The sequence below is a fragment of the Camponotus floridanus genome, unplaced genomic scaffold, assembly GCF_003227725.1.
Source record: "Camponotus floridanus strain SB8 unplaced genomic scaffold, Cflo_v7.5 scaffold39, whole genome shotgun sequence".
Classification (NCBI taxonomy): domain Eukaryota; kingdom Metazoa; phylum Arthropoda; class Insecta; order Hymenoptera; family Formicidae; genus Camponotus; species Camponotus floridanus.
The window spans coordinates 784,769-806,869 of record NW_020229536.1 but is presented as its reverse complement, the minus strand read 5'-3'; the positions used below and the strand labels follow the sequence as shown (position 1 = coordinate 806,869).

General features: G+C 36.0%; 3 protein-coding genes across 5 annotated transcripts; 2 read left to right on the top strand and 1 right to left on the bottom strand.

Moving 5' to 3' along the window:
- The first annotated feature begins 771 nt into the window (after positions 1 to 771).
- On the top strand, positions 772 to 9,014 carry LOC105249498 (protein bicaudal D). Of its 3 annotated transcripts, none has more exons than XM_011255017.3 (8): positions 772 to 1,773; positions 2,288 to 2,428; positions 2,508 to 3,344; positions 3,457 to 3,603; positions 3,844 to 3,876; positions 4,627 to 5,062; positions 5,202 to 5,456; positions 5,724 to 5,924. In XM_011255017.3, the coding sequence occupies exons 1-8, from the start codon at positions 1,558 to 1,560 to the stop codon at positions 5,813 to 5,815; spliced, it is 2,157 nt and encodes a 718-aa protein (XP_011253319.1). In that variant the 5' UTR covers positions 772 to 1,557; the 3' UTR covers positions 5,816 to 5,924. The 3 variants fall into 3 exon arrangements, with proteins under 3 accessions (XP_011253319.1, XP_011253317.1, XP_011253318.1); XM_011255015.3 differs by lacking the exon at positions 5,724 to 5,924 and adding an exon at positions 6,149 to 9,014 and having other exon boundaries at positions 789 to 1,773; XM_011255016.3 differs by lacking the exons at positions 3,844 to 3,876; positions 5,724 to 5,924 and adding an exon at positions 6,149 to 9,014 and having other exon boundaries at positions 792 to 1,773.
- Positions 9,015 to 12,395: 3,381 nt separating this feature from the next.
- LOC105249499 (mitochondrial chaperone BCS1) lies at positions 12,396 to 15,102 on the top strand. The gene is made up of 7 exons (XM_011255018.3): positions 12,396 to 12,895; positions 12,957 to 13,148; positions 13,271 to 13,410; positions 13,490 to 13,684; positions 13,822 to 14,055; positions 14,197 to 14,367; positions 14,448 to 15,102. The coding sequence occupies exons 1-7, from the start codon at positions 12,765 to 12,767 to the stop codon at positions 14,660 to 14,662; spliced, it is 1,278 nt and encodes a 425-aa protein (XP_011253320.1). The 5' UTR covers positions 12,396 to 12,764; the 3' UTR covers positions 14,663 to 15,102.
- A 708-nt stretch (positions 15,103 to 15,810) lies between these two features.
- On the bottom strand, positions 15,811 to 20,306 carry LOC105249501. Its single transcript, XM_011255019.3, has 7 exons — positions 19,384 to 20,306; positions 18,929 to 19,197; positions 18,133 to 18,580; positions 17,542 to 18,036; positions 17,136 to 17,386; positions 16,683 to 16,933; positions 15,811 to 16,613 (listed from the first exon to the last, which is right to left on the bottom strand). The coding sequence occupies exons 1-7, from the start codon at positions 19,495 to 19,497 to the stop codon at positions 16,327 to 16,329; spliced, it is 2,115 nt and encodes a 704-aa protein (XP_011253321.1). The 5' UTR covers positions 19,498 to 20,306; the 3' UTR covers positions 15,811 to 16,326.
- Positions 20,307 to 22,101: the final 1,795 nt, after the last annotated feature.

Sequence of the window (22,101 nt, the reverse complement as noted above, 5' to 3'; positions counted from 1 at the left end):
GAAGAGGAAAAAAGAAAAAAAAATAAGCTGCAAAATAATAAAAAGGATTGTGGAGTATTTGAAGTTATGTTTTTAAACTGAATTTTTGAAATAGAATGTGTACGGAGAGGCAAAGAGGCTGCATCTTTTTTTTCTCTCTATTCCCCAAATTTATAAATTATTTTAAATTATTCCACACATTCGCATTCACCGATCACATGATTGATATTCAGAGGCGAATGTCGGATCGTGTCTCGATGATAGTAATCTTATCCTTTTCAATCCTCTGAATTTTTGTTAATTCTTTTCACCGGTCGCCCACTGGTGAATTCACGGTTTGCGATTTCAATGATCGCGATAACATATTAGTGTGTGATTGTTGACTTTGCATATGAAGGAGGATTATATAATCGCACCGATGCACGCATGCTCCGAAAGTTGGATCTACGCACTCTGCGTGTCATCGTGGATGAGTGATAAACTCTGTCAACGTTCATCTAACAATTGTCATATTTTTCTCACGGATTTAAAGGTCGCGGTTATAATAATGTACTATTGTGTGAAAAAATATTCTCATGCGAGATTATAAATGATTTTATCAACAATAATTTGCTAAATTAGTAGGCTAAATGATAAGGTAACGTGAATTTTAAATGAAATTACTTATGCAGAGATTTTTGCAATATCGTGGAATAAATTATAAAAGAAAAAAATGCTCTAAAATAAGGTATCCGTAAAAAAAATATCTAAAACATTCAACAGCTGTTAATTAAACGTGCATTCTTTCTTATTATTTGCCAATAATACTTTCCAATCGCATATATTTTTCACGCTTATCGCGAAAGGAATCTGCAAATTAATGAACAAGTATAAAAAAAAAATCGAATGGACAGTCGAACGAACGGGAATATTCGAGCGGGAATAAATAATTGCCCGGGGCATCGAAGCGTAAGCGTTGATAAGAAAAAGAAACTCATTTCGATAAGCGCGCGAACAAAAGGGGAGGCGATAAAAAAAATAAATTTTTCTGCCGAGAAAGAGAGAGAAAATCTCGACCTTCGTGCTGTCGCGCGTGGACAAAAGGAATACCGAAACGGGTTAAAGGACCGAACCGGACGCCGCGAACGCGCATCCGGTTGCGTTCGCGTGATTCCCCCCCTCGCCCGGTCCGTCCGCGCCTCCCCCTGATTGGCCTGTCGCGCCGCGTCTGTCAAAATCGGCGAGTGGCTCGCGACGGTGGTTCTCGCGTCGCGGGTAGGATGTGAAGAGGAGGAGGAAGAGAACCGGCCTGGTCGCGCGCGTCCCGCCGAAGCGAGGAGGTAGCTACACGAGACGTGACGTGACGGTGACGTGACGTGACGGGACGAGACGACGCGTTGATTCGCGGGGGAAGAAGCGAACACGACGCGCCTGATCGACGATTACCGAAGGATGCGTCGGGCGATCGGCGTCCATTTGTCCCGATAACGACGACGTGGTGCTGGAGGTGGGTGACGAGGTGAAGGAGGAGGAAGAGAGTGACAGCAACATCGCGAGCACTGCCGTCGTCGTCGTCGTCGTTTATCATCGTCGTCAGCGATGGCCGCCACTGCCGTCGACGAGGTCGTCCTCGAGGAGCTGAGAACCGAGATCGAACGGCTGTCGCGCGAGCTCGACTTGGCCTCCACCGAGAAAATACAATCGGCGCAATACGGACTCGCGCTGCTCGAGGAGAAGTCGGCCCTGCAGCAGCGATGCAACGACTTCGAGGCCCTCTACGAAAACACGAAGCACGAGCTGGAAATCACGCAGGAGGTTAGTACGAGTTCCGGACTTTTCCCTCGACACGCCCGATCACGCGAGAGGGAGAAAGAGCGAGAAAGGAGAAAATTTATTCTGTCCTTGCAACAATTTTCCCGAGGGCGGTGATTAAGCGTAATAGGACAAATAAGGAATGCGAGCGAGCTTAGTAGAGTAAAGCTTTAGTCACCAGTAATTGCGAAATGGAATATCTATTTTTGTCTACAACTGTCTTCATTTCACGTGCACTGAATGAATACATATGTCAAAAAAATGCATGCGCTATAGAATAACTCATTCAGTGCATCTACGTCAGACAATCAATGTACGATAACAATATTCAGTTCCTTGATAAGTTCCATTCTTAAGAAGATATATGTTTGCAATTAAATCTATTGTAATTCAAAAAAGTAAATTTTTACAAGATTTTAATCAATTATTCTCATTATTTTTATCATACTCTCGATAATAATCATATATAAAAATATATAGTCATTCTTAATATAAAATATATGTGTTGTTATTTCAGGCCCTCGCAAAGTTCCAGACAACTACAAAGATAACTGCAAAGACTGGCATCGAACAAGAAGAGAGTCTTCTTAGTGAGAGTGCCGCTCGGGAAACATCTCTGCAATTGCAGATTATTGAATTGGAAAACGAAACAAAACAGGTTTATATCAGTCATATAGTCAATTATCGATTTGTAGAAAATAAGATTGTCGTTTTAAAATGTTATAAATTGTCTTTAGTTACGTCATGAGTTGGAACGAGTGGAAGCGGAACGCGACCACGCGCTGCAGGAACGCGAGGAGGTCGGCAAAGATCACCAGCAAGCAGAGACGGAACGCAAATCGTTACGAACGAAATTACGGGACTGCAGGTTCCGCGAGACTCGTCTGCTTCAGGATTACTCCGAATTGGAGGACGAAAATATCTCCCTGCAGAAGCAAGTGTCGGGTTTGCGATCCAGTCAGGTAGAATTTGAGGGTGCCAAACATGAAATTCGAAGACTCACGGAGGAGGTCGAGCTACTAAACAGCCAAGTGGAAGAACTGACAAACTTGAAGAAGATAGCGGAGAAGCAGATGGAAGAAGCGTTGGAGTCTCTACAGGCGGAGCGCGAGGCCAAGTACGCCCTGAAAAAAGAATTAGATCAGAGAATCAATAGCGAATCAATCTACAATCTCAGCAACCTCGCGCTTTCCATCCGAGGTATCACGGAGGATCAGACGATATGCAGCGATGGCGAAGACGATTCGCCTGCGCTGCGTAGAATCGAGGCGGATCTAAAGACGCAAGAACCAGGCACGTCTGCGACCGACAAGCAGGTCGATCTATTCTCCGAGATTCATTTGAACGAATTGAAGAAATTGGAAAAGCAATTGGAACTCGCGGAGACCGAGAAAGCTCATTTAACGCAAAACCTACGCGAGTCGCAGTACGCAGTCGAGAAGAGCCAGGCGGAATTGCAATCGTTCGTTGCACGAATAGTGCAGCTGGCAGCGCATGTGCAATCGTTACATCATCTTCACTCAAAGTTGCCGGAGGAACAGAGCGAAGAAGCAACATTGGATAAACTCAATCAGGTATATTTGCATGTCTAATAAGTTTTTTAATTTTATGATATATCAAGAAAATAATTAAAAATAACATTCACTTGACAAATATTATAATAGTGACACTTTCTATTTGGGACAGGCTATTGTACAATATCATCAATGGAGCACCATGTCCGCTCGCGAAGTTAACCAGTTGCAGAAAGATCTGGCAGAATTGGAGAACGGTTTAACCGTATCCGATTCCACGCAACAGCTAAGAACAGAGCTGACAAATTTGAGAAACAAGGTACGCATTTATCTCAATGTTATATATTTAAAAGAAATTATATAACAGCATTGTCGTAAAACTTGTGGTTAAGAGGAAAGATGTAAGTTAACAGACTATGCTATAAGATATAATGAAAAATGAGAGAGAAAGAACGCAAGAGTTTGCTCTAATGGTAAGAATATAAATATGTGCAATACTGATACTGGTGCAATCATACGTACAAAACTTAGACTTTGAATAGAAATTATGGCGTTTCAGATACCCGAGTCAGAGAAGAGCCTTCGAGAAAAGGTTGGATTACGTGTGATCCTTTTGACGTATTTACCAGATATTTCAATAACAATTTGTCTTGTTGGCTCCTCTAATTGATCCGTACAATGAATACTTGCTTCTCAATGTCCTAACAGCTCGATATATACATATATCGCTTTCCATCTCTCATACTTCTTCGTATATTTAACCGTACACATTTTCGAAGCTACTGACGATTTCACCATCATTCCATTGAATGTAGATCCATGTTTGAGAATTGCATCATTTTCTTCGAGCGCCCATGGCTCTCGCATTTAGTCTCACGCATGGATCGACGCATCAAGCGCGTTTAAACCAAAGATGTCATTGCTCGAAAGAAATGACGTACGGATCTGCTATGCACCGTGGCTTTTGAGATAGAATATGCTTAGAAACGAGAATTCGGAATCGATCACTCTCTTCTTTTTATACGTAAACTTCGTGCGCATCTAACGTAGCATGTCGATCGTGAAATTCGCCCAGCTTGTCTTTGCACGATATTCGAAGAGAAAAAGAAATCAGATATCTACAAACGTATTGAGCATTCGCGCAAAATATCTCTGCTATTACTTGCAGAATTTACAAACGCGAAACGTAAACTAATTCATCCGAATTTTTTGCGAATTTCATCTCGCGAATAAATTTCCGATAGACGCGCAGTATCAAGTAAAAACTGCACTTAACGCATTTATTGCGACTGATCTCGCGCTTTCGTATGCATGCTTGATATTTCCTCATCCTTCGTTTCAGCTCTTGGATACGGAACAAAGGAGCATGCAGCTCGAATCGGACGTATCCACCTTGTCAAAACTTACCGCGGAAGCGGGCGGTTTCCTCGATTCTGCTCAGAACAATTTGCAGAACCTATCCGACGAGCTCGCACAGCTCTATCATCACGTGTGTACCGTTAACGGCGAGACTCCCTCGAGAGTGGTGTTGGATCACGAGAAATCGGAGATTGTGCCCGAAAAGGAAGAGGAGAACGGTAAGATGGATTGGTGTCGAACTCTATTCAAGACCGACATCAAGATTAAAGATCTAGAAAGTCTCAGCAAATCAAAAGAAATTGCAAAGCACATAGAGACTGCGATGGACCAAATAAAATATCTTAGAAGCGCTGTCGAACACACAATCGAATTGTCCAAAGTTAAGGGAATGCAGCCCACCATCTGCAATGTTTGCGAAAGTAAGTATATTCCTAAACTTTGCTAAACAAAAGCTTGTTCTTTATTTTGTTGTTTAAAAAAATATAAAATACGTTTCTCTTCTTATTAGTAAATCAATTTCTAATTTTTTTTAATTGAAAATTGAATTTTTCTTCCCAGCTTCTGTCAATGAGAATAAGGCGGAAGTAGCAGATCTTCAAGAACAAGTCATTAGATTAAAGGCCTTGTTGTCCGCTAAACGGGAGCAGGTTGCTACCTTAAGAACAGTGCTTAAATCAAATAAAAATACGGCAGAAGTAGCGTTAACGAATCTAAAGAGCAAATACGAAAACGAGAAGAGTATCGTTAATGAGACAATGCTCAAATTAAGGAATGAGCTTAGAATGTTGAAGGAAAATGCCGCGACATTTTCGAGTGAGTATTTAACTTTTTCTGTTTTTGTTGTACAAGTAGAAATTTGATTTTAAAAAATATTTCTTAAAGAAATTACATTAAGATAGAATTATATAGATTAGATGACATTTGCTATGTGAATCTTTGCTAAACCTATCCCTTTTAAAAAATTATTCTACAAAACCTATACTTTATTAAATTCAAATTCAATAATGTAACTTTTTTTTCTATTTTGTTCCGCATGCTAACATCCTACTAACACATCCATTACAAATTGTTTGCTATTAGCCTTAATAAATGCAGTGTTGTTAATTATGTGGAGTACCGCAATCGACTTTTCGAACGCTCTGAGTCTATGCCATAATTATTGTATTGCCTAAAAAAATCAACAAATGTAATATCGTCAAATGTAATATTTCTCTCTAAAATGACTAGTCAAGCGCTCGTTTAAAAAAAGACGTAATGTATAAACTGTCGATGTGTACCTGATCTCTTATTTGTGTATATTTCTTTTCTAACATTTCATGATTACATGTACATCATATTTATATATAATATTTGTACATAATAATGGCTTTCAATTATTATATATAAAGCTTAATATCCAATCTCCCAAAATTGAACACGCTTGCAATCCTTTAATATGCATATCTCTATCTCGTCCGCTTATCTCTACATTGTGTTAAACCCCGCTCTAACCATACGCTCTCCAGGTCTGCGTGCAATGTTTGCTGCACGCTGCGAAGAATACGTGACGCAAGTGGATGAGCTTCAGCGGCAGCTTGCCGTGGCAGAGGACGATCGGAAGACGCTAAACCAATTGCTGCGGTTAGCAGTGCAACAGAAGCTCGGTCTCACCATGAAGCTGGAGGAACTCGAAGTCGATCGAGAACTGCGGAATACCAGAAGACACGCCGCCGGCGCAAACGGACGCGGTAGACCGCGACTGTCGCAACAGACGAACCGTCCCCACTTAGGCAGAGATTTCTTCTAGAAAATGATGAAGATGTGGAGTAAGATATTCTGAGAGAAGCGAGAATTTTGAAAACCTTTTCGAATTTTTCTACCGCTCGTTGTTGGGGCCGAAGGATTGTGTGTAGTGAGTATACAATTGACTTCTCCTTTGTTAGAGTGACTTCCCACAGTCACGGTACATGTACATCACAATAATCGTTGCTGCAAATTTTGTGAAACGTATTTTTACAAAGAGATGGACGCGACACATGATAAGTGTTTGAGAAAAAAAAAGGAAATGATGACGCCGTCCTCACTAGATACGGGAGAGAATCGTGCTCGGTAAACGGGAAATAAATTGGCTACGTTTTGAAGGTTTCGAAATGTTCAGTTTCATACTCTACGAATTTTGCTCCATATCATAGAGTCTCTTTAGGGAGTCTCTGCCTTGTGTTACCACTATTGTTAGAAGAATTTAAGGAGTGTAGGATATACACTTTCGTTGAGGGTGTCCGCGGGTCGCGGAGTCGCCGCGTGCGAGTTTAATGCGAATTCTACGTTCTATGATACGCGTTTAGCTGCGTTAAACTGTCAAGTGCATTAGATTAACGCGAACGATCCATTCTCGATCGTTTTGTACAGAGAAAAAGCTCTACATTTTAAAACTTTGATTTTTGTGTTCTATCATTGCTTTAGCACACTTATTTATTACGTACTCTAACATATTCATTATCGCCTCGACAATTTAGAGGATATTCTGTTGATGGTTGGTATATAGCATGATAATCATCTCCGGAACGTTTCGTCAAGGACAAAAACGTATATTAAAAGGAGAAGACGCACGAAAGAAATATCGTATATCGTTTGTAGTTAGTGCGGAAAACGGCAAATTTTACATTACATACCACATAGAGACAATATTAATATCTCGCGCATGTGACCGGTAGAGTTTATAATCAAAGTAGCGAAATGGAATATCGTAGTAGCAAGTAGATTTGAAAATTTTAAACGATAAAAAAACCAATAGGGGAACCTATCTTCCAAGTAGGATACCTCAGGTCACATCTCCGCCACAGAAATGACACTCAAATGCATCAATAGATCTATCCACGCCCTCTTATTTGGTAATTAATCTTTTTTTATGCACGAACCGTTTCTTATTCGATCGGATCATAGAAATATTTCGATATGTTGGAAATGGAACAACCGATGCTATCTTCTATGTATTTTGGAAAATAATCAAAGAACTACATATGAATACTAGAAAAGTAATATTATAAAAAATATCAGTTGTTGTTGTGTCTATTAAAAAAATTACGTTAAAGAAATTGAGCTTTTAAATCTTAGACTCATGATTTTAGACAGCTTCATCCACGACGATTTTCTTCTACTTTCGAGGCACGGGGTCGATTGTTTCAGTTCCAAGATATATTACAAATAATTATCTTTTATCGTTGAAGATCGGTATACGTTTTCACAATCTCGTTGTTAGCTATAGAATATGCAATGTACGGTTCCTCGTTCTTTTGTTAACAATTTTATTGTAGTAAATGCGGCCTAAACGGGCTTTAAATCAATTGATTTCTCGGCAGCTTGTTGAATTTACACTTCTTATCGTGTTTTTTACTGGAGTTAAGTATTACACCTAATTATTGTATTCGAAGCAGCTATTCGATACGAGTTTTATCATATTATATTTATTCCTATGTATACATTTTTTATTGTAACGTAAAGCGTTTGTATGCACTTTTAATAGTTCGTTGACGCATAATAATCGCTGATCTCGACGGGGTCACGAAAAGGTTCTTTATTTTATAAAAGGACGCACGCATATAGCTCCGATTACTAGTTTTTATTGATTATCGCTGTCTTGTCACTTTTGTGAAAGTATAAGTATCGTGATAAAATTGTGCTCAGTGCATTTCGCAGAATGCTCTTTTACTTTGACATTTTCCGTAAATATGTCCGTACGTTCTCTTCTAGTTATACATAGATTTATAATTTATAGTCCGCCGTTGCGTAAAGCAGTCATTCCAATTAAAACACTCGATTATGTAACTGCCCGATATATTGTGAATCTTCTGAGCAGTGTCGATATTAGTATTTTATACATATATTAACTATTTTATATATATATATTTTTTACATATATATTTAATAGTTGATTATCATAATTGTTAAGATGTGCACATAATTGAGATACATTGAACGTAATGGAGCATTCTGTGCAAATAAATTTGCACATGTATTTATAACTGAATGCTATCATGAATTGGCTTCAATCAAATCTGTTATCATGGCTATTGCTATATATTATTATTACTATTTATTATTATTATTGCTATCTTTTATTATTAGTGCAATTGTATATTTATTGTCCTAATCATTGCCTGTCGACTTCGCGATAAGACAAATACCTAAAGAGAATTTATCGAGCGTTTATTAATTAATTATCACTATTATAATATATCTATATCGTGTCGTCTTTATATCGCGCGTCACCTGTGTCTAAGACGTGTATCACGAATGAAGATCCTCATTGATGAAGATTTCTCATTTTATACAATTTAACGTTGACGATATTCGATGTTGATATTCGGAATAAAGCATTTTTTCAGATTTTTATTTTCTCTATGATTTATTTCCTATATTGACTTTCTAATTTCTCGCCCGTCTTAAATACTTTTTTAAAATCATAATACGCGTATTAGCAATAATTATTAATTTATTTTTTATTGTTAATCGATTGCAAACATCTAACAAACTTTTATTAAATTATAATAAATCGACTGACTTTGTTGAACGATTCTTATCTCTTTCTAGAAAGAGATTTTAGGATTAATTATATGATACATAGACAAGAAAATAAAAAAAACACTTATTTTAGCGCTTAACGTTTTAATATAGATTGACGCAATTGATCCTAAATAATTCTATGTAATTGTATAATTATTCTGAAATATTATGTAATTCTCCAAGAGAGTAAAAGGAAAGAGAATTTTGCAAGATTCGTATACTTAGGCGCTAGACACAGGTCAGGCTAATTTATATCCATAAACCGAGCCAATCTCAGACCACCGTCCCTTCCCTTCTTGTCACGCATCATCGTCGGGAATGAGTCGGACAAAAAAATTCTTCCTTTTCTCGAGAAACTGTCCTCACACTATTTTTCACGAGAAATTTCGTCCTCGACTCAACCGTCCGCGCTACATCGCGACTAGAGACGTTAGTATCAGAGAGAGGTATTAGAAAACTTATAAATCTATATTGTAATGTTACAATATAAAATATAATTGTAAGAAATTCGGAGATTGCGCATGATTATTCGTGTTTAATAGCTATGTGATATCAGGAGTTAAATTTTTAGAAACAGATGTCTTATCAATAAGATCTGTATCTAAGTTTCTTGTTATATCTATTTAGCTATATGTTAAATATTTTGCTTGTTAATTGATTTTTGAAAGAAATGCAATAACGAAGCACTGTCTCCGAAGGATCGTTAAAAAATTGATGAATGTGAGCGTCCAGTCGCGGTAGCGCATAGCTTTGACAATTTTTACCAAAAATAATTCTGTCCTTTCGAAGGAGTCCGATATTAAGGCTCTTCTGTACATTTAGCGTCCTCCATAAAGTTCCTCTATGTCGTAAAAGGTTGCATATCAGCACCGTGAATTTCTATTTGCTCATTTATTCTTCCAAATTTTTCTTCGGAAAAAAGACAATTATGTTTCTCTTGAATTCTTTACTTTTTTTACTATAAATATAAATATAAAAAAGATAATAAAAAAGGGCATTGAAATTATTTATAGATTTATAGATAATTTCAATGCCTGGCTAAAATGTGTGTCTTTTATAAAATCTCTTTGTGTCATCATTTTATATTCTTTGAGAAGGATTGAAGAAAATACGCAACCTGTGTACCGAATTATTTATCAAGATCGTGTTTAAGACTATAAACTAAAGAAAGAGAGAGAAACAGAACGAATTTGAGATCAACCGAATTAAGTAATTTAGAGAGAAAACCGAAAAGAAGAGGCGCATTGTAAACAATAATATCAGAATCTGCTCGTTGAAGATTGGTAAAAGGATTGGAAAGGCGAACAGATTTATGCTCAAGGCTTCCACAAAAGTTCTCATTGCGTCCCGTTCGGCGAATCTCCCGATGATGGTGCGTTTAGATCACGATACGTGAGACTAGGAGTAATAAAAGAGAAAGAGAGAAAAAATGTAAGGCTCGCAAATAAACGAGTCCAACTAGCTGTAACGTGGTGTAGACTAAGAGATTAATCGACTGCGTGATGTGCGCTGAAACTATTTCTCTAGGAGGAGAACTCTGAGAGAGAAATCTCTTGATGTAATGACGTGCACGAGACATCCCGACGTTGGATGTATCGCACTTAAATCGGGTCCATGTTGCACTTGTGCGAAATATTTTTACACATCATTTTTACACTCATTGACAGAAATATGTATCTCTTGGCAATAATTATCGATGAGCAAGCTGGACAGCGTTATTAAATAGCATTTTGCGAATTTGTGAATTGTCACCAACCGATATTATGTGTATTGTTTCTTGTATATAGCATTATTGTGGTAAGATATTTTAATTGTGGTATACAGAAAACTATAAAAATCATTTCTCTGATTTACAAGATACGTTTCGAACAATGTTCACAAATTTGCAGAATGACGTAACGTTTCAGTTATTAAGAATCTCTTTTTTTCAATGAAATTTTGCTCCCAGAAATTACTTACTATTTTGTTATATTATCCTAATCATAGACGATTTAAATGTTAATTATATTCTAAGGTATAAAATAGCTCAATTAATTTGATACATTCGAGTTATAGGTATAAATTTAACAATCTTAATATAATAATGTTTATGTATTTATGATAAGTATTTTATTTAACGTATATTCATAGTGTTCAGTATTTGATGTTGCATTTCGATCAGTTAGTAGGGAGATGAAATGAATTATTGATGAATTTTTTTTTAAGAAAATAATGCTATTTTTTATTGAGAGAAAAAAAATATTTTTATCGCGAACTTGGTTTTGCCTTATACTTGATCATGGACCCAGAACATTGTATGTTGTATATATTGTAAATGCACTCTAGCGTTACGACATCAATAATACATTATATGAAAACGTACCAAATTTCGCAGAGATTAGCGAAAACGATTTATACATACATACATATATATATTATGCAAAGGTCTCAACGAGCATTATATTTTCTCTGTAGCTATTATAGCACATTAATTGTTATCGTAAGGAGAAAAAAATTCGGAACCAATTATTTATAGCATCTAAATGATTTTTGTCCCGTGTTTGACAAATAATTGGAACGGAGACGTTTTAAATTAGATCGAATGTAGCAGTTAAGTAGATGTTCAGTAATATTATTTACAGGTAAAAAATTGAAAAAAAAATTGAAAAAGAGAGAGACAAAGGAAGAGTTGCGTATTCAAGCCACATTTGTGGTACCTGGAGTTGACGTTATTAAATAGTACATTATACGTAGTGGAGATTCTTTTTGTAACATAAAATGAAATATAATCGTTTGTAACATGATTAATTTTCCCTTATTATTATCATAATTATCTATCTATCTATCTCCTACATCCTTTATTATTATTGTAATTATTTATATAAGAATATATACGTGTATGTTTATATATGTGCTTTGAAATTATTTATTTAATTTGAGGGAAAACTTTAAAATATAGCTCTTGAAGATATTAAATTGGAAAAGAAGACATTTCTGATGCCTTCTTTTTCAATTTAATATCTTCAAGATGCATATATCGTGTCTAAATATTTATGTATCACAATTGATAGTTTTCAGATTAATCGGCAACTTTATAACAAATAGTTTGACTACTATTTCGTTAAAATAAAATATACAGAATTAACAGAATATAATTATTTTTTTATCGACGGTGGTAATTGATCGCTACTTTATCTCTGATAGAGGATAAGGTTTCTGCATATATTTTTGATCCTCTTCGTCTAGCGTGCCATAACCTTTGAATGTATGGTTGATTTTGTATATAATACTCAGAAAATAATTTGAGGCAAATAAATTCATAAGAAAAAGTACAATAGTAAATGTGCTAGATCACTTTTTTACAAAGTCTAGTGATAAATGTGCTAAAAAAGACTCTAAAAAGAGAAAACAATTACAGTTACTCATGGTTGCATATCTTGTTTCTGTTTATATAATTAAAATGATCACTGTAATTGAAAGACTTGAATGAATAAATGTCCAACACACACAAAGAGAAATTGCTAATTAATCTATATATAATATAGTGTAATTTTTATATCATTATTTAAATAAGAAAATTGTACAATATTAGTTTGCATCATGACATTTGTCGAATATATACAAGCTTTATCCGACAATCCTTATTTTGGTGCTGGCTTTGGTCTTTTTGGACTTGGGGCTGGAGCTGCTTTGTTAAGAAAAGGAGCACAGTTTGGAGCTGTGCTATTCAGGTATTGTATCATAAATATTATTAAATTTTCTTTAAATCATATTATTGTTTTTTATTTACAGACGGCATTATATGATCACTCTGGAAGTGCCATGTCGTGATAAAAGCTATCAGTGGCTTCTGCAATGGATCACACATAAAGGTGCAAGAAAGACGCAACATCTCTCTGTGGAAACTAGCTTTGAACTGAAAGAAACTGGTCACGTGAAAACCAAATATGATTTTATTCCAAGTATAGGAACTCATTTCTTCAGGTAAGAGAATATTTCCAGATACCTCTTATATTTTTGTCCTTTATAAAATATACTATGAAAAATATTAATCATGATTTTATCTCGTGCATTAAAATCTTTCTAATTTTTTCTCATTTTTGTAGATATAAGGGGAATTGGATAAAGGTTGAAAGAACAAGGGAGCAACAGACTTTAGATCTACACATGGGTATACCATGGGAAACTGTACAGTTGACAGCATTTGGCAAAGACAAAAGCATATACTTTAGTATTCTTGAAGAAGGTTGAGTTCTTGCAAAATATATTTACAGATACATTATATAACAAACCAAGAAATCAGAAGCAATTCTTCATTCGTATAGCCAGACAGATGGCTTTGAAAGAGCACGAGGGAAAAACTATAATGTACACTGCCATGGGAAGTGAGTGGCGGCAGTTTGGACATGCCAAGAAGAAGAGACCATTGGAATCTGTCGTTTTGGATACCGGCGTTTCTGAGAGAATAATAAGCGATTGTCGGGAATTCATTGATAATCCATCATGGTACAGTGAAAGAGGTATTCAGAATTAATTCTAACATTTCCTGCTTTGATTGCAAGTGCCTGATATATTAATAAGATTAAAAATTAAAGATTAAAAATTAATATGGTTTCTTTTCATATTACTTTTTTCTGATAAAAGTCAATCTTTTTAGGAATTCCGTATCGCCGAGGTTATTTGTTACATGGACCTCCAGGATGTGGAAAGTCTTCATACATTACCGCGCTAGCCGGGGAATTAGAACGCGGTATATGCGTTTTAAATTTATCTGAGAGAGGTCTAACGGATGACAGATTAAATCACTTATTAGCAGTGGCTCCACAGCAGACTATTATCCTGCTTGAGGATATTGATGCTGCTTTTAGCAGCAGAGAAGAATCTAAGGAAGGTATATATATATATATATATATATATATATATATATATATATATATATATATATATTGCTCCTGAAAAAACAAAATATTGTAACACAAACAAATAATTATTTATTATCATCATTTTGATATATATTTGTTTAATATTTTAGTTAAAGCAGCATATGATGGTCTCAATAGAGTAACATTTAGCGGTTTATTAAACTGCTTGGATGGTGTAGCTTCCACAGAAGCTAGAATATTATTTATGACAACTAATTATTTAGACAGATTAGATCCTGCACTTATTAGGCCAGGCAGAGTAGATGTCAAAGAATACATTGGTATATATGTAGAAATATGTAGGAAATATATTAAGAAAACTTATTAAGAAATTCGTAATCACGTTATCACATTTTTTTAGGTTGGTGTAGCATAAATCAAATTGAACAAATGTTTTTACGATTTTACAAGGAACCAGGTAAGGATCCTGATGAGCTTGCAAAAAAATTTGCGGAGAACGTTATGTCTTTTAAAAGAAATGTTAGTCCAGCTCAGATTCAGGGATACTTTATGTTCCATAAAAATAATCCCGAAGCGGTCATAAATAACGTTACTCAAATTTGGGAACTCACATGATAAAAAAATGAAAACTGTAGCTATATTTCAAAGTAAAGGTACATATTAACTAAGGTATATGTGGATTTTTTAATATCCCCTTTCTGTACAAAGATACTTTATTATTCATAAAGACCAGCAAAGTACAGTATTCAGAGTAGATAGTAATCATTTCTTTTTCTTTTATGAAACAAATATAAAATGAATAAAGATCTCAATAAGAACATTATTGGAAATATTTCTGTTAACTTTATAGTATTTATTGTGATGTGTTACAAAATTAATAGAAATATTTTCAACAAGCTAGATTGTGTGATGTGTATGTGTGTGTATGTCACGCATTGTGAAAAACGCGATATATATTTACTTATAAAATGTGAATGTACATAATACTCTTTTGTATGTTATTGTAAAATGAAAATGAGAACATTTGAAATATCAGACAAAATCTTTCTACAATATCTCGTGTGTAACTTTCTCTAGTGCACTACTTTGCATTTGTACCACCAGTAATTGTATATGGACGAACTATATGAATACTGCTTTGTAAAAAAAGAGAAAAAATAAAAAAATATAAGTATCGTAACAAAAAACTTTCTTGCAATACAAATAATTCTTAGTCAGATGTTACTTGTCAGAAAAGCTGCAAGCATACTTGTATAGAAAAAACAGTCTTGTAATAATATACACATATAATGGCAACACTATATTTATTATTAAAAAAAGTGATGTACGTAGTATATAAATATAAGTAGAAAAGGCAGTTTATATGTTAAATGTAAGTATTTTGGCAGCCTGTTTAAAGTTGATTTACTATTCACTTTTCTGCCTGGAACATGCCAATTTGTACTATAATTTCAAAGCAGATTCATATATATAATAATTAAAAATATATATCAGAATATACACATTTTATGTAAAATCATCTATGAATACTCTTACAAGAAAAAAAATAGCACATATCGAAAATAGATCTATTGCTGAGAATTTGCTAAAGTTTCTTGGGCTTTCTATTCTCTATGCCAGTTATTGATAATTCATCCATAAAATCTTTTTACTGAATTTGATATTCAGTATTCTCTCTCTTCCTCTCTATCAAACCATTAAAAATAACATAAAATACTCTTAATTTAATGAAGTCTAATCGTATATTGTGTATAAATATTGATTTTTAATATATATAATACGATTTTGTTTATGACTCCATATTTAAAGAGACGAGATATATCATAGCAAAATAAACGTCGTGATGTACGTTTCAGCTATTCTACACGATTCTATATGTATTCTATATGTACATGTCCTATCATCTTTATGCTGATTTACTTAAATTGATTTAAATGCACTGCATGTTACCATAAAAATTCTTAAGTTAATATAATCTCTCTCTCTCTCTCTTTTCTCTCACAGATATAACAATAAACTCATCAAACTTTCCTCATCCACATATACAGATTGTATCTTCTAATATTGCATTTATGCACAAGTTAAACCGTGCAAAAAAATTTCTAATATAAAATTGACAGGATTTGTGTATCACTGAGTCTTAAATATTTTCAGTTTCTTTTTTTATAAAAACAAAATGTTGCAGAATTCTAGATCGATAAAAGCGAAATTTTGCTCAAATGCACATTTCCTTTTCGTTCAAATCTTCTGCACGTGATTTAGATTGTCATTACTGATATTTAAAAACTCCAAATATATGGCTCATAATTTAAAGGATCTGTTTGCTCCATATGACTATTACCGCCGACCATGCACGATGGATAGGCGACACCGGAATTACTTGACACGGGCGGCGGAACTATGGTCGGTGCTAGTCTACAGTCCGGTCTTTGCGGCATTATCGAACCCATCGGCTGCTGTTGCATTGGTTGCGGCGCCGGTGGTGGTGGTGGTGGCGGAGGTAGTTGCGGCAGTGCGGTAATATTATGCACTGTTGTCATTATGTTAGGGCCTGAAGTGTAATTCACTGAAAAAGAGTGATTTTAAAGATAATTATGTCGCATTATATCATTAATAACATTTCGATGACGCTTACTGTTTCCAGGATTATGGAATGGCAATACGGTTTGTTCCGGTATCATGTTCGCTGGGGGTGGAGCCGGTTTTAATGTCGACGATTCATCGTTTTTCTTTTTCCGCGCGATGCGTTTCTGACTATTGTTCGTTATCTGATCGCGTTTTTTATTACCCGTACTCTTCTTTTTCTTTTCACCGGGCATTTTCGGTTTGTTAGGGCGATTACCACTCGGTTGCCACAAGTGAACAGTGTGAACTGCATTTCCTTCTCTAAAAAAAATATATCACATGTAATTATATTTTATTTTTTGTATTAAAAAAATGTTGGAAAATTATAGAAAAATGATAAATTTTCTAGAATTTAATCTATATTCTATAATCTATCTTTCTATAGACAAAAATTTTTGAAAGAATATTTCTGGGGAATATATAGCTTCGCGATTAAGATAAATATCATAATTCACACTCTAACCCTTGCTTTTTGCCTAATTTCCAGCTGTGTATCCCAGCTTTGTGAAGTCTCTCTCTAATTGTATCCACGCTGCATTTTAGACCTAGCGCAGGTGCTACGTATTTAGCGGCGGTGAGAGGATGCTGAGTCGCCATCGCGACGATGGCATCATCTTGTTCCTTTGTAGTAATTCGACGTCGGCCTTTTCGTTCCTTCGTCTGCACATTGCCTTCCTTATGCCAACGTTCTAACCATCTTTTAACAGTACGTTCCTGATTAATTCAAAATCACGTCCATGTAAATCTCCTGTATTATTTTTTTCCAGTTTGTAATACAACTTTTATATCTATTCGTATAATATACGATAGATGTCAGAGATCTATGATATAATTTAATATAGAATGCACAAGATTACCGATTTACATACCGATCTATCAATCGCTAGAGCAATGGACAGAGTTGATAGTCCGGCTTCAGACATTCCAATCATGCGATTCCTAATTTCCACGCTAGTCTCCAATGTCCCTTTTGCTTTGCCACCTTTTTTCTTCTTCTTTTGTCGTTCTGATTTTCCATTTTCTCTTGATGATTCCTTGTTCTGCGAGGGCTCACCGGATGATTGGCTATTCTCGTTAGAACTACAAGAACTATCTGATCCTATGTTCGTGTTTGTTTGCTCCGGGCTAGATATGCCAGAGTGCAAGCGTTGTTGTTGAATCTGATGTTCTACTGGCAGTTGTTGCTGATCGAGATTATGATGATGAGTATTCTGAATAGTCTGCTGATGCGATTGATCTTGCAATCGGGACTGCTCTTGTACATGCTGAGCTTGTTGCGCATGATGCTGTTGTTCCTGCTGTGTATGCAGCTCTTGCAATTGCTGCTGTTGCGGCAGAGAGTGCTCATGGGATATCGGTTGTCCCTATGAGCAATACATATGAATAATTTTTGATACAATCTATTTTGCTGTATAATATACATTATATTTATATTTTCTAAAATAAGCTAAGAAACAAACCTGTGGATAATGGTGACTGCCTTGTACTAGATCTAATGGCCAATTTTGTACCATATTCAACCCCGGATGTTGATAGATGGATTGCGATTGTTGTGCCAGACCCAAGGCATTGCCAAATTCTGTCTGACTTGTTGGTAGAGGCTGCGCAGACGTTTGCATTTCAGTGGCTTGAGGTGCGGGAGGTGGTGGAGGAAGATTTTGCTGAGGAAATACGAATTCCTGCTGTTGCTGTTGCTGCTGTTCGTTATTTTGGTCTTGTTTTAGAGTCTCAGATATTGCACCATTGTCAACATATGCTTCTAAAAATTTAATCTTTTTCGATGGATTCTTCTTTTTAGTGGTATTATTTTTCTCGGACTTGCTCAAGTCCTTAGAAGTTTTCTTCTTGCCCAATTGGGTACCGGTTGGTCGCCATACCGCCTGCTGAATCGCTGCACCGTCTGCATCACTATTGATAGAGGTAATATACCATTAGACTAAAAGAGATATATTAGTAAAATTATATATAATTAAGTATAAACAATATTTACTTTTTTAATTTTAGATATATATTTTGATATTTTATTTATAAATAAATTTGGATTAAAAAAATGAATAATATTACATACTTTTGACTGTTAAATATAAATACTATAATTTATACAATAATAGTGTTAAGGCTAAAGAATCAAAATAAAATTTATTCAATCTGTTTCTAATGTATATTTCTACATATACTATTCTATATTTTGTGATCACAAAATAATATGAAAGAACCTTACAAGTTAATCAAAATCTTGTATTTAAAAATATAAACCTCAATGGAATCCTTTGCATATATTTGCGCGAAGGACTCCAATTATGAATTCCAGCTTTATGCAGCCTTTCTCTCACAGTATCCACAGAACAGGTGAGGCCTAGCGCTGGAAGCACAGCTTTTGCTGCTGTTATAGGTGTTTGAGTTGCTAGACGAACAATCGCTTCATCCTGCTCCGAAGTAGTGGCTCTCTTACGACCGCAACGTTCCCGTGTCTCCACTGTACCTTCCTTGTCAAATCTATTCAACCATCTCTTTACCGTACGTTGCTGCAACACAATCATATTATAATAAAATGAGTGTTATGATCTCACTGGACTGAATAACACAGAGTACACGCAAATTAAAGTCTCATAGTCTTAATTTTGGAAATAAAAATCTATTTAATACGCAGAGCAGGTACTCCAATCATTAATAAGAATTGTTAAACTGGATGAAAAGCAAGATATACATACCGAGCAATTGATCGCGGCGGCAATCTCTCGGAGACCCAGACCGGCCTCGTACATTCCCACCATCCGATTCCTCAACTCGGGGGTGGTCTCATGCACGCCTCTCGTCTTGCCCATCTCTGATCTTAAAAGGCTTGGAGATTTAAATCGCACGCGACGTGTGACGTACGCAAAAGAACACGAACCACGTGACGAGGGGATGATCCAACGTCGCTTTCGAATTCCCTTCAAGACGCGAGTCCGAGCTCCCGGTCACTCGCGAGCATCCTGGACGAGAACGACCCGCGCTAGGGGGATATTCTCGGGTCGCGTCAAGAACCGCGGCAGCAGCCAGGTTCAATTCAACGGCGAACGCCGCCGCTTCCTGATCGCCGACATTGTCGACCAGCGTCGTCCGTGTCCCGGTCGCGCTACAAGTTCTTAAAGCTCACGATGCACCGCAGCCACGTCGCCGGTTCTCCTCCTCGTCCAGACCTCGAGACCTCGAGATGCGCCCCCCGCCCCGCGCCACAACAAGAAACACCAGCCGCGGTCAATACAACTGCCACCGCCGTCCGCGCTGCCTATGAGTACAGTCAGTCGAGATTCTTTTGTCCCCGCTCGACGCGTCTCCCGGTCGCAACCGCGACGCTAAGGGCGTCGCGACGTCCAGGCGTACGCGAGGAACGCGACGTCGACGTGTCGTCCACCCGGATCACGCGAGGACCTCTGCCTTTCAATTATTCCGCGAGCTGGAAATGTCACGAGGATCGGCCAGCGCGCTGTCAATTGCAATCCCGCGGACTGTACCAAGTCCATCCTTGGTACAGTCCGCGGAGATCGATTCGCAACAGACGGATTATCATTTTTTCGCGAGGTTCTTGGTGAAATTACATGATGACTCGCGACAGGCGTTTTTAATGATCAATCTCCCTAATTCTAGGTGAATCGTCGAGTTGAACATTGTTAGTCAATACTTGATCCGACGACAATAGACAATATTTATTCCGCGGACTATACCGAGCGGGAAAAGTACAGTCGGTGGAAGGGTTATGTTGCAAAGCGCGATGGAGATTCTCCATCGAAATGTCGTGTCAATCGACTCGCGATTTGCGACATGAATATGATATATTTGTTCTACGCAATGTCGCCCAAATATTTTTGATTACATTTGATTGAAGCGTCGATCGTCGAGATGCCTGCAATCGCATCGTTGCGTTCAATGGTCAATAATTTCGCGGGCGACTGTACCAGAGAAGTGAGGTTATTCGGGGTCCGCGATCGGGCGCGCTCGCCCACCTTCGCCGGAATTGTATTGACCCACAAAGCGCGTCCCTCTCGCGCGCGGCCCACGTGTCAGCTGCGTTTTTACGAAACGTGCATCAGCGGCACGTGAAGACATCCAATAGATCTGTCAATTCTCGGCTCCTTCGCGCATTCTCACAATTCTTGTATTTAGCATGAAATAAACATATATAATTACATATATATTAAATTATCATATTATTTTTTGAATATAAATATAGCTTGAATTGAATATAAATTTGTAGGAGTATCTCTTTTTTGTAGATCACATCTTTTTTTTCTGCAAATGCAACACGCATTATTCTTGAAAAAAAGCATTATAAAGATAAATTTCTTATCAATAAGCATGGAATAAAATAATTATTTTTTTCCATAATTCTATATTCACAATTAATGAATAAATTGTAACAAATTAAATTTGATAACTTCACATTTTGATATTTTAGATTTTCATACGATTAATTATTAATTGTATATCTTTAATTAAACCATTTTACTTTAATTTTGCCCATTTAAAAACATGAAACGATAAGAAACAAGAAAAAGAGTAACGCCATAATTAATCATACAAAATATATTTATTGATAAAACTATATTTCCTTGTACTGAGTCTTATTTTGTATATTTTTTTTCTTCTTGCGATATATTAAATATTTGTATCATTTTAATTATTATAGAAAACATAAAACAAACAAAGCGCTAATACAATGTGAATAGTAAAACAGCAATGATGAAGTTTTCTATGTGACAGAAACAGATTATATCGCTCATTTGTATATTTTATTTTCTTGCGAAATTTTATTAAATACTTATTTCATTTTAATTATAGAATACTATGAAACAGAGCGCTAAATACAATGATGATGTGAATAATAGAAATAGCAGTGATAAGTTCCCGATGTGACAGTAGAAACAGATTATGTCGGTCGGACAATGTTCAGTGGAATAAATGTAAAATTACATATAACTCCTTCCGACATTAACATTTCTTCATCTCCACAAGATGTATAAATTACATTGTTAAAATAACATTGTTATAAATTGACGTAAAATAATAATGTTATAGATTAAAAATGAAAATTCTGAATTTCTTTTTCTGAATTACTCGTCCAAATTCACTTGCTTTTACTAAACAATCCTTGTTTAATAACATTAATATTATGTTTAATATTATGTTTAATATTAATGTTTAAAATTAATGTACATATGTGACGCTCATAAATTAAAGATAAGATTTTTCCAAAATCCTTGGATAATAAATGGAAAAATTTCTTGAACGAAATGATTCGATACATAAAACTGCATAGATGAAACTCTGAGTCTGAGGAACAAGGAGGGAGAGAAGAGTCATATTTGTGTCGACATCGTATAGAAGAGAGATTATGTAGGGTCGGATCGCAAACTGGTAACATCCGCCAATCAAATCTGTCTATCTAT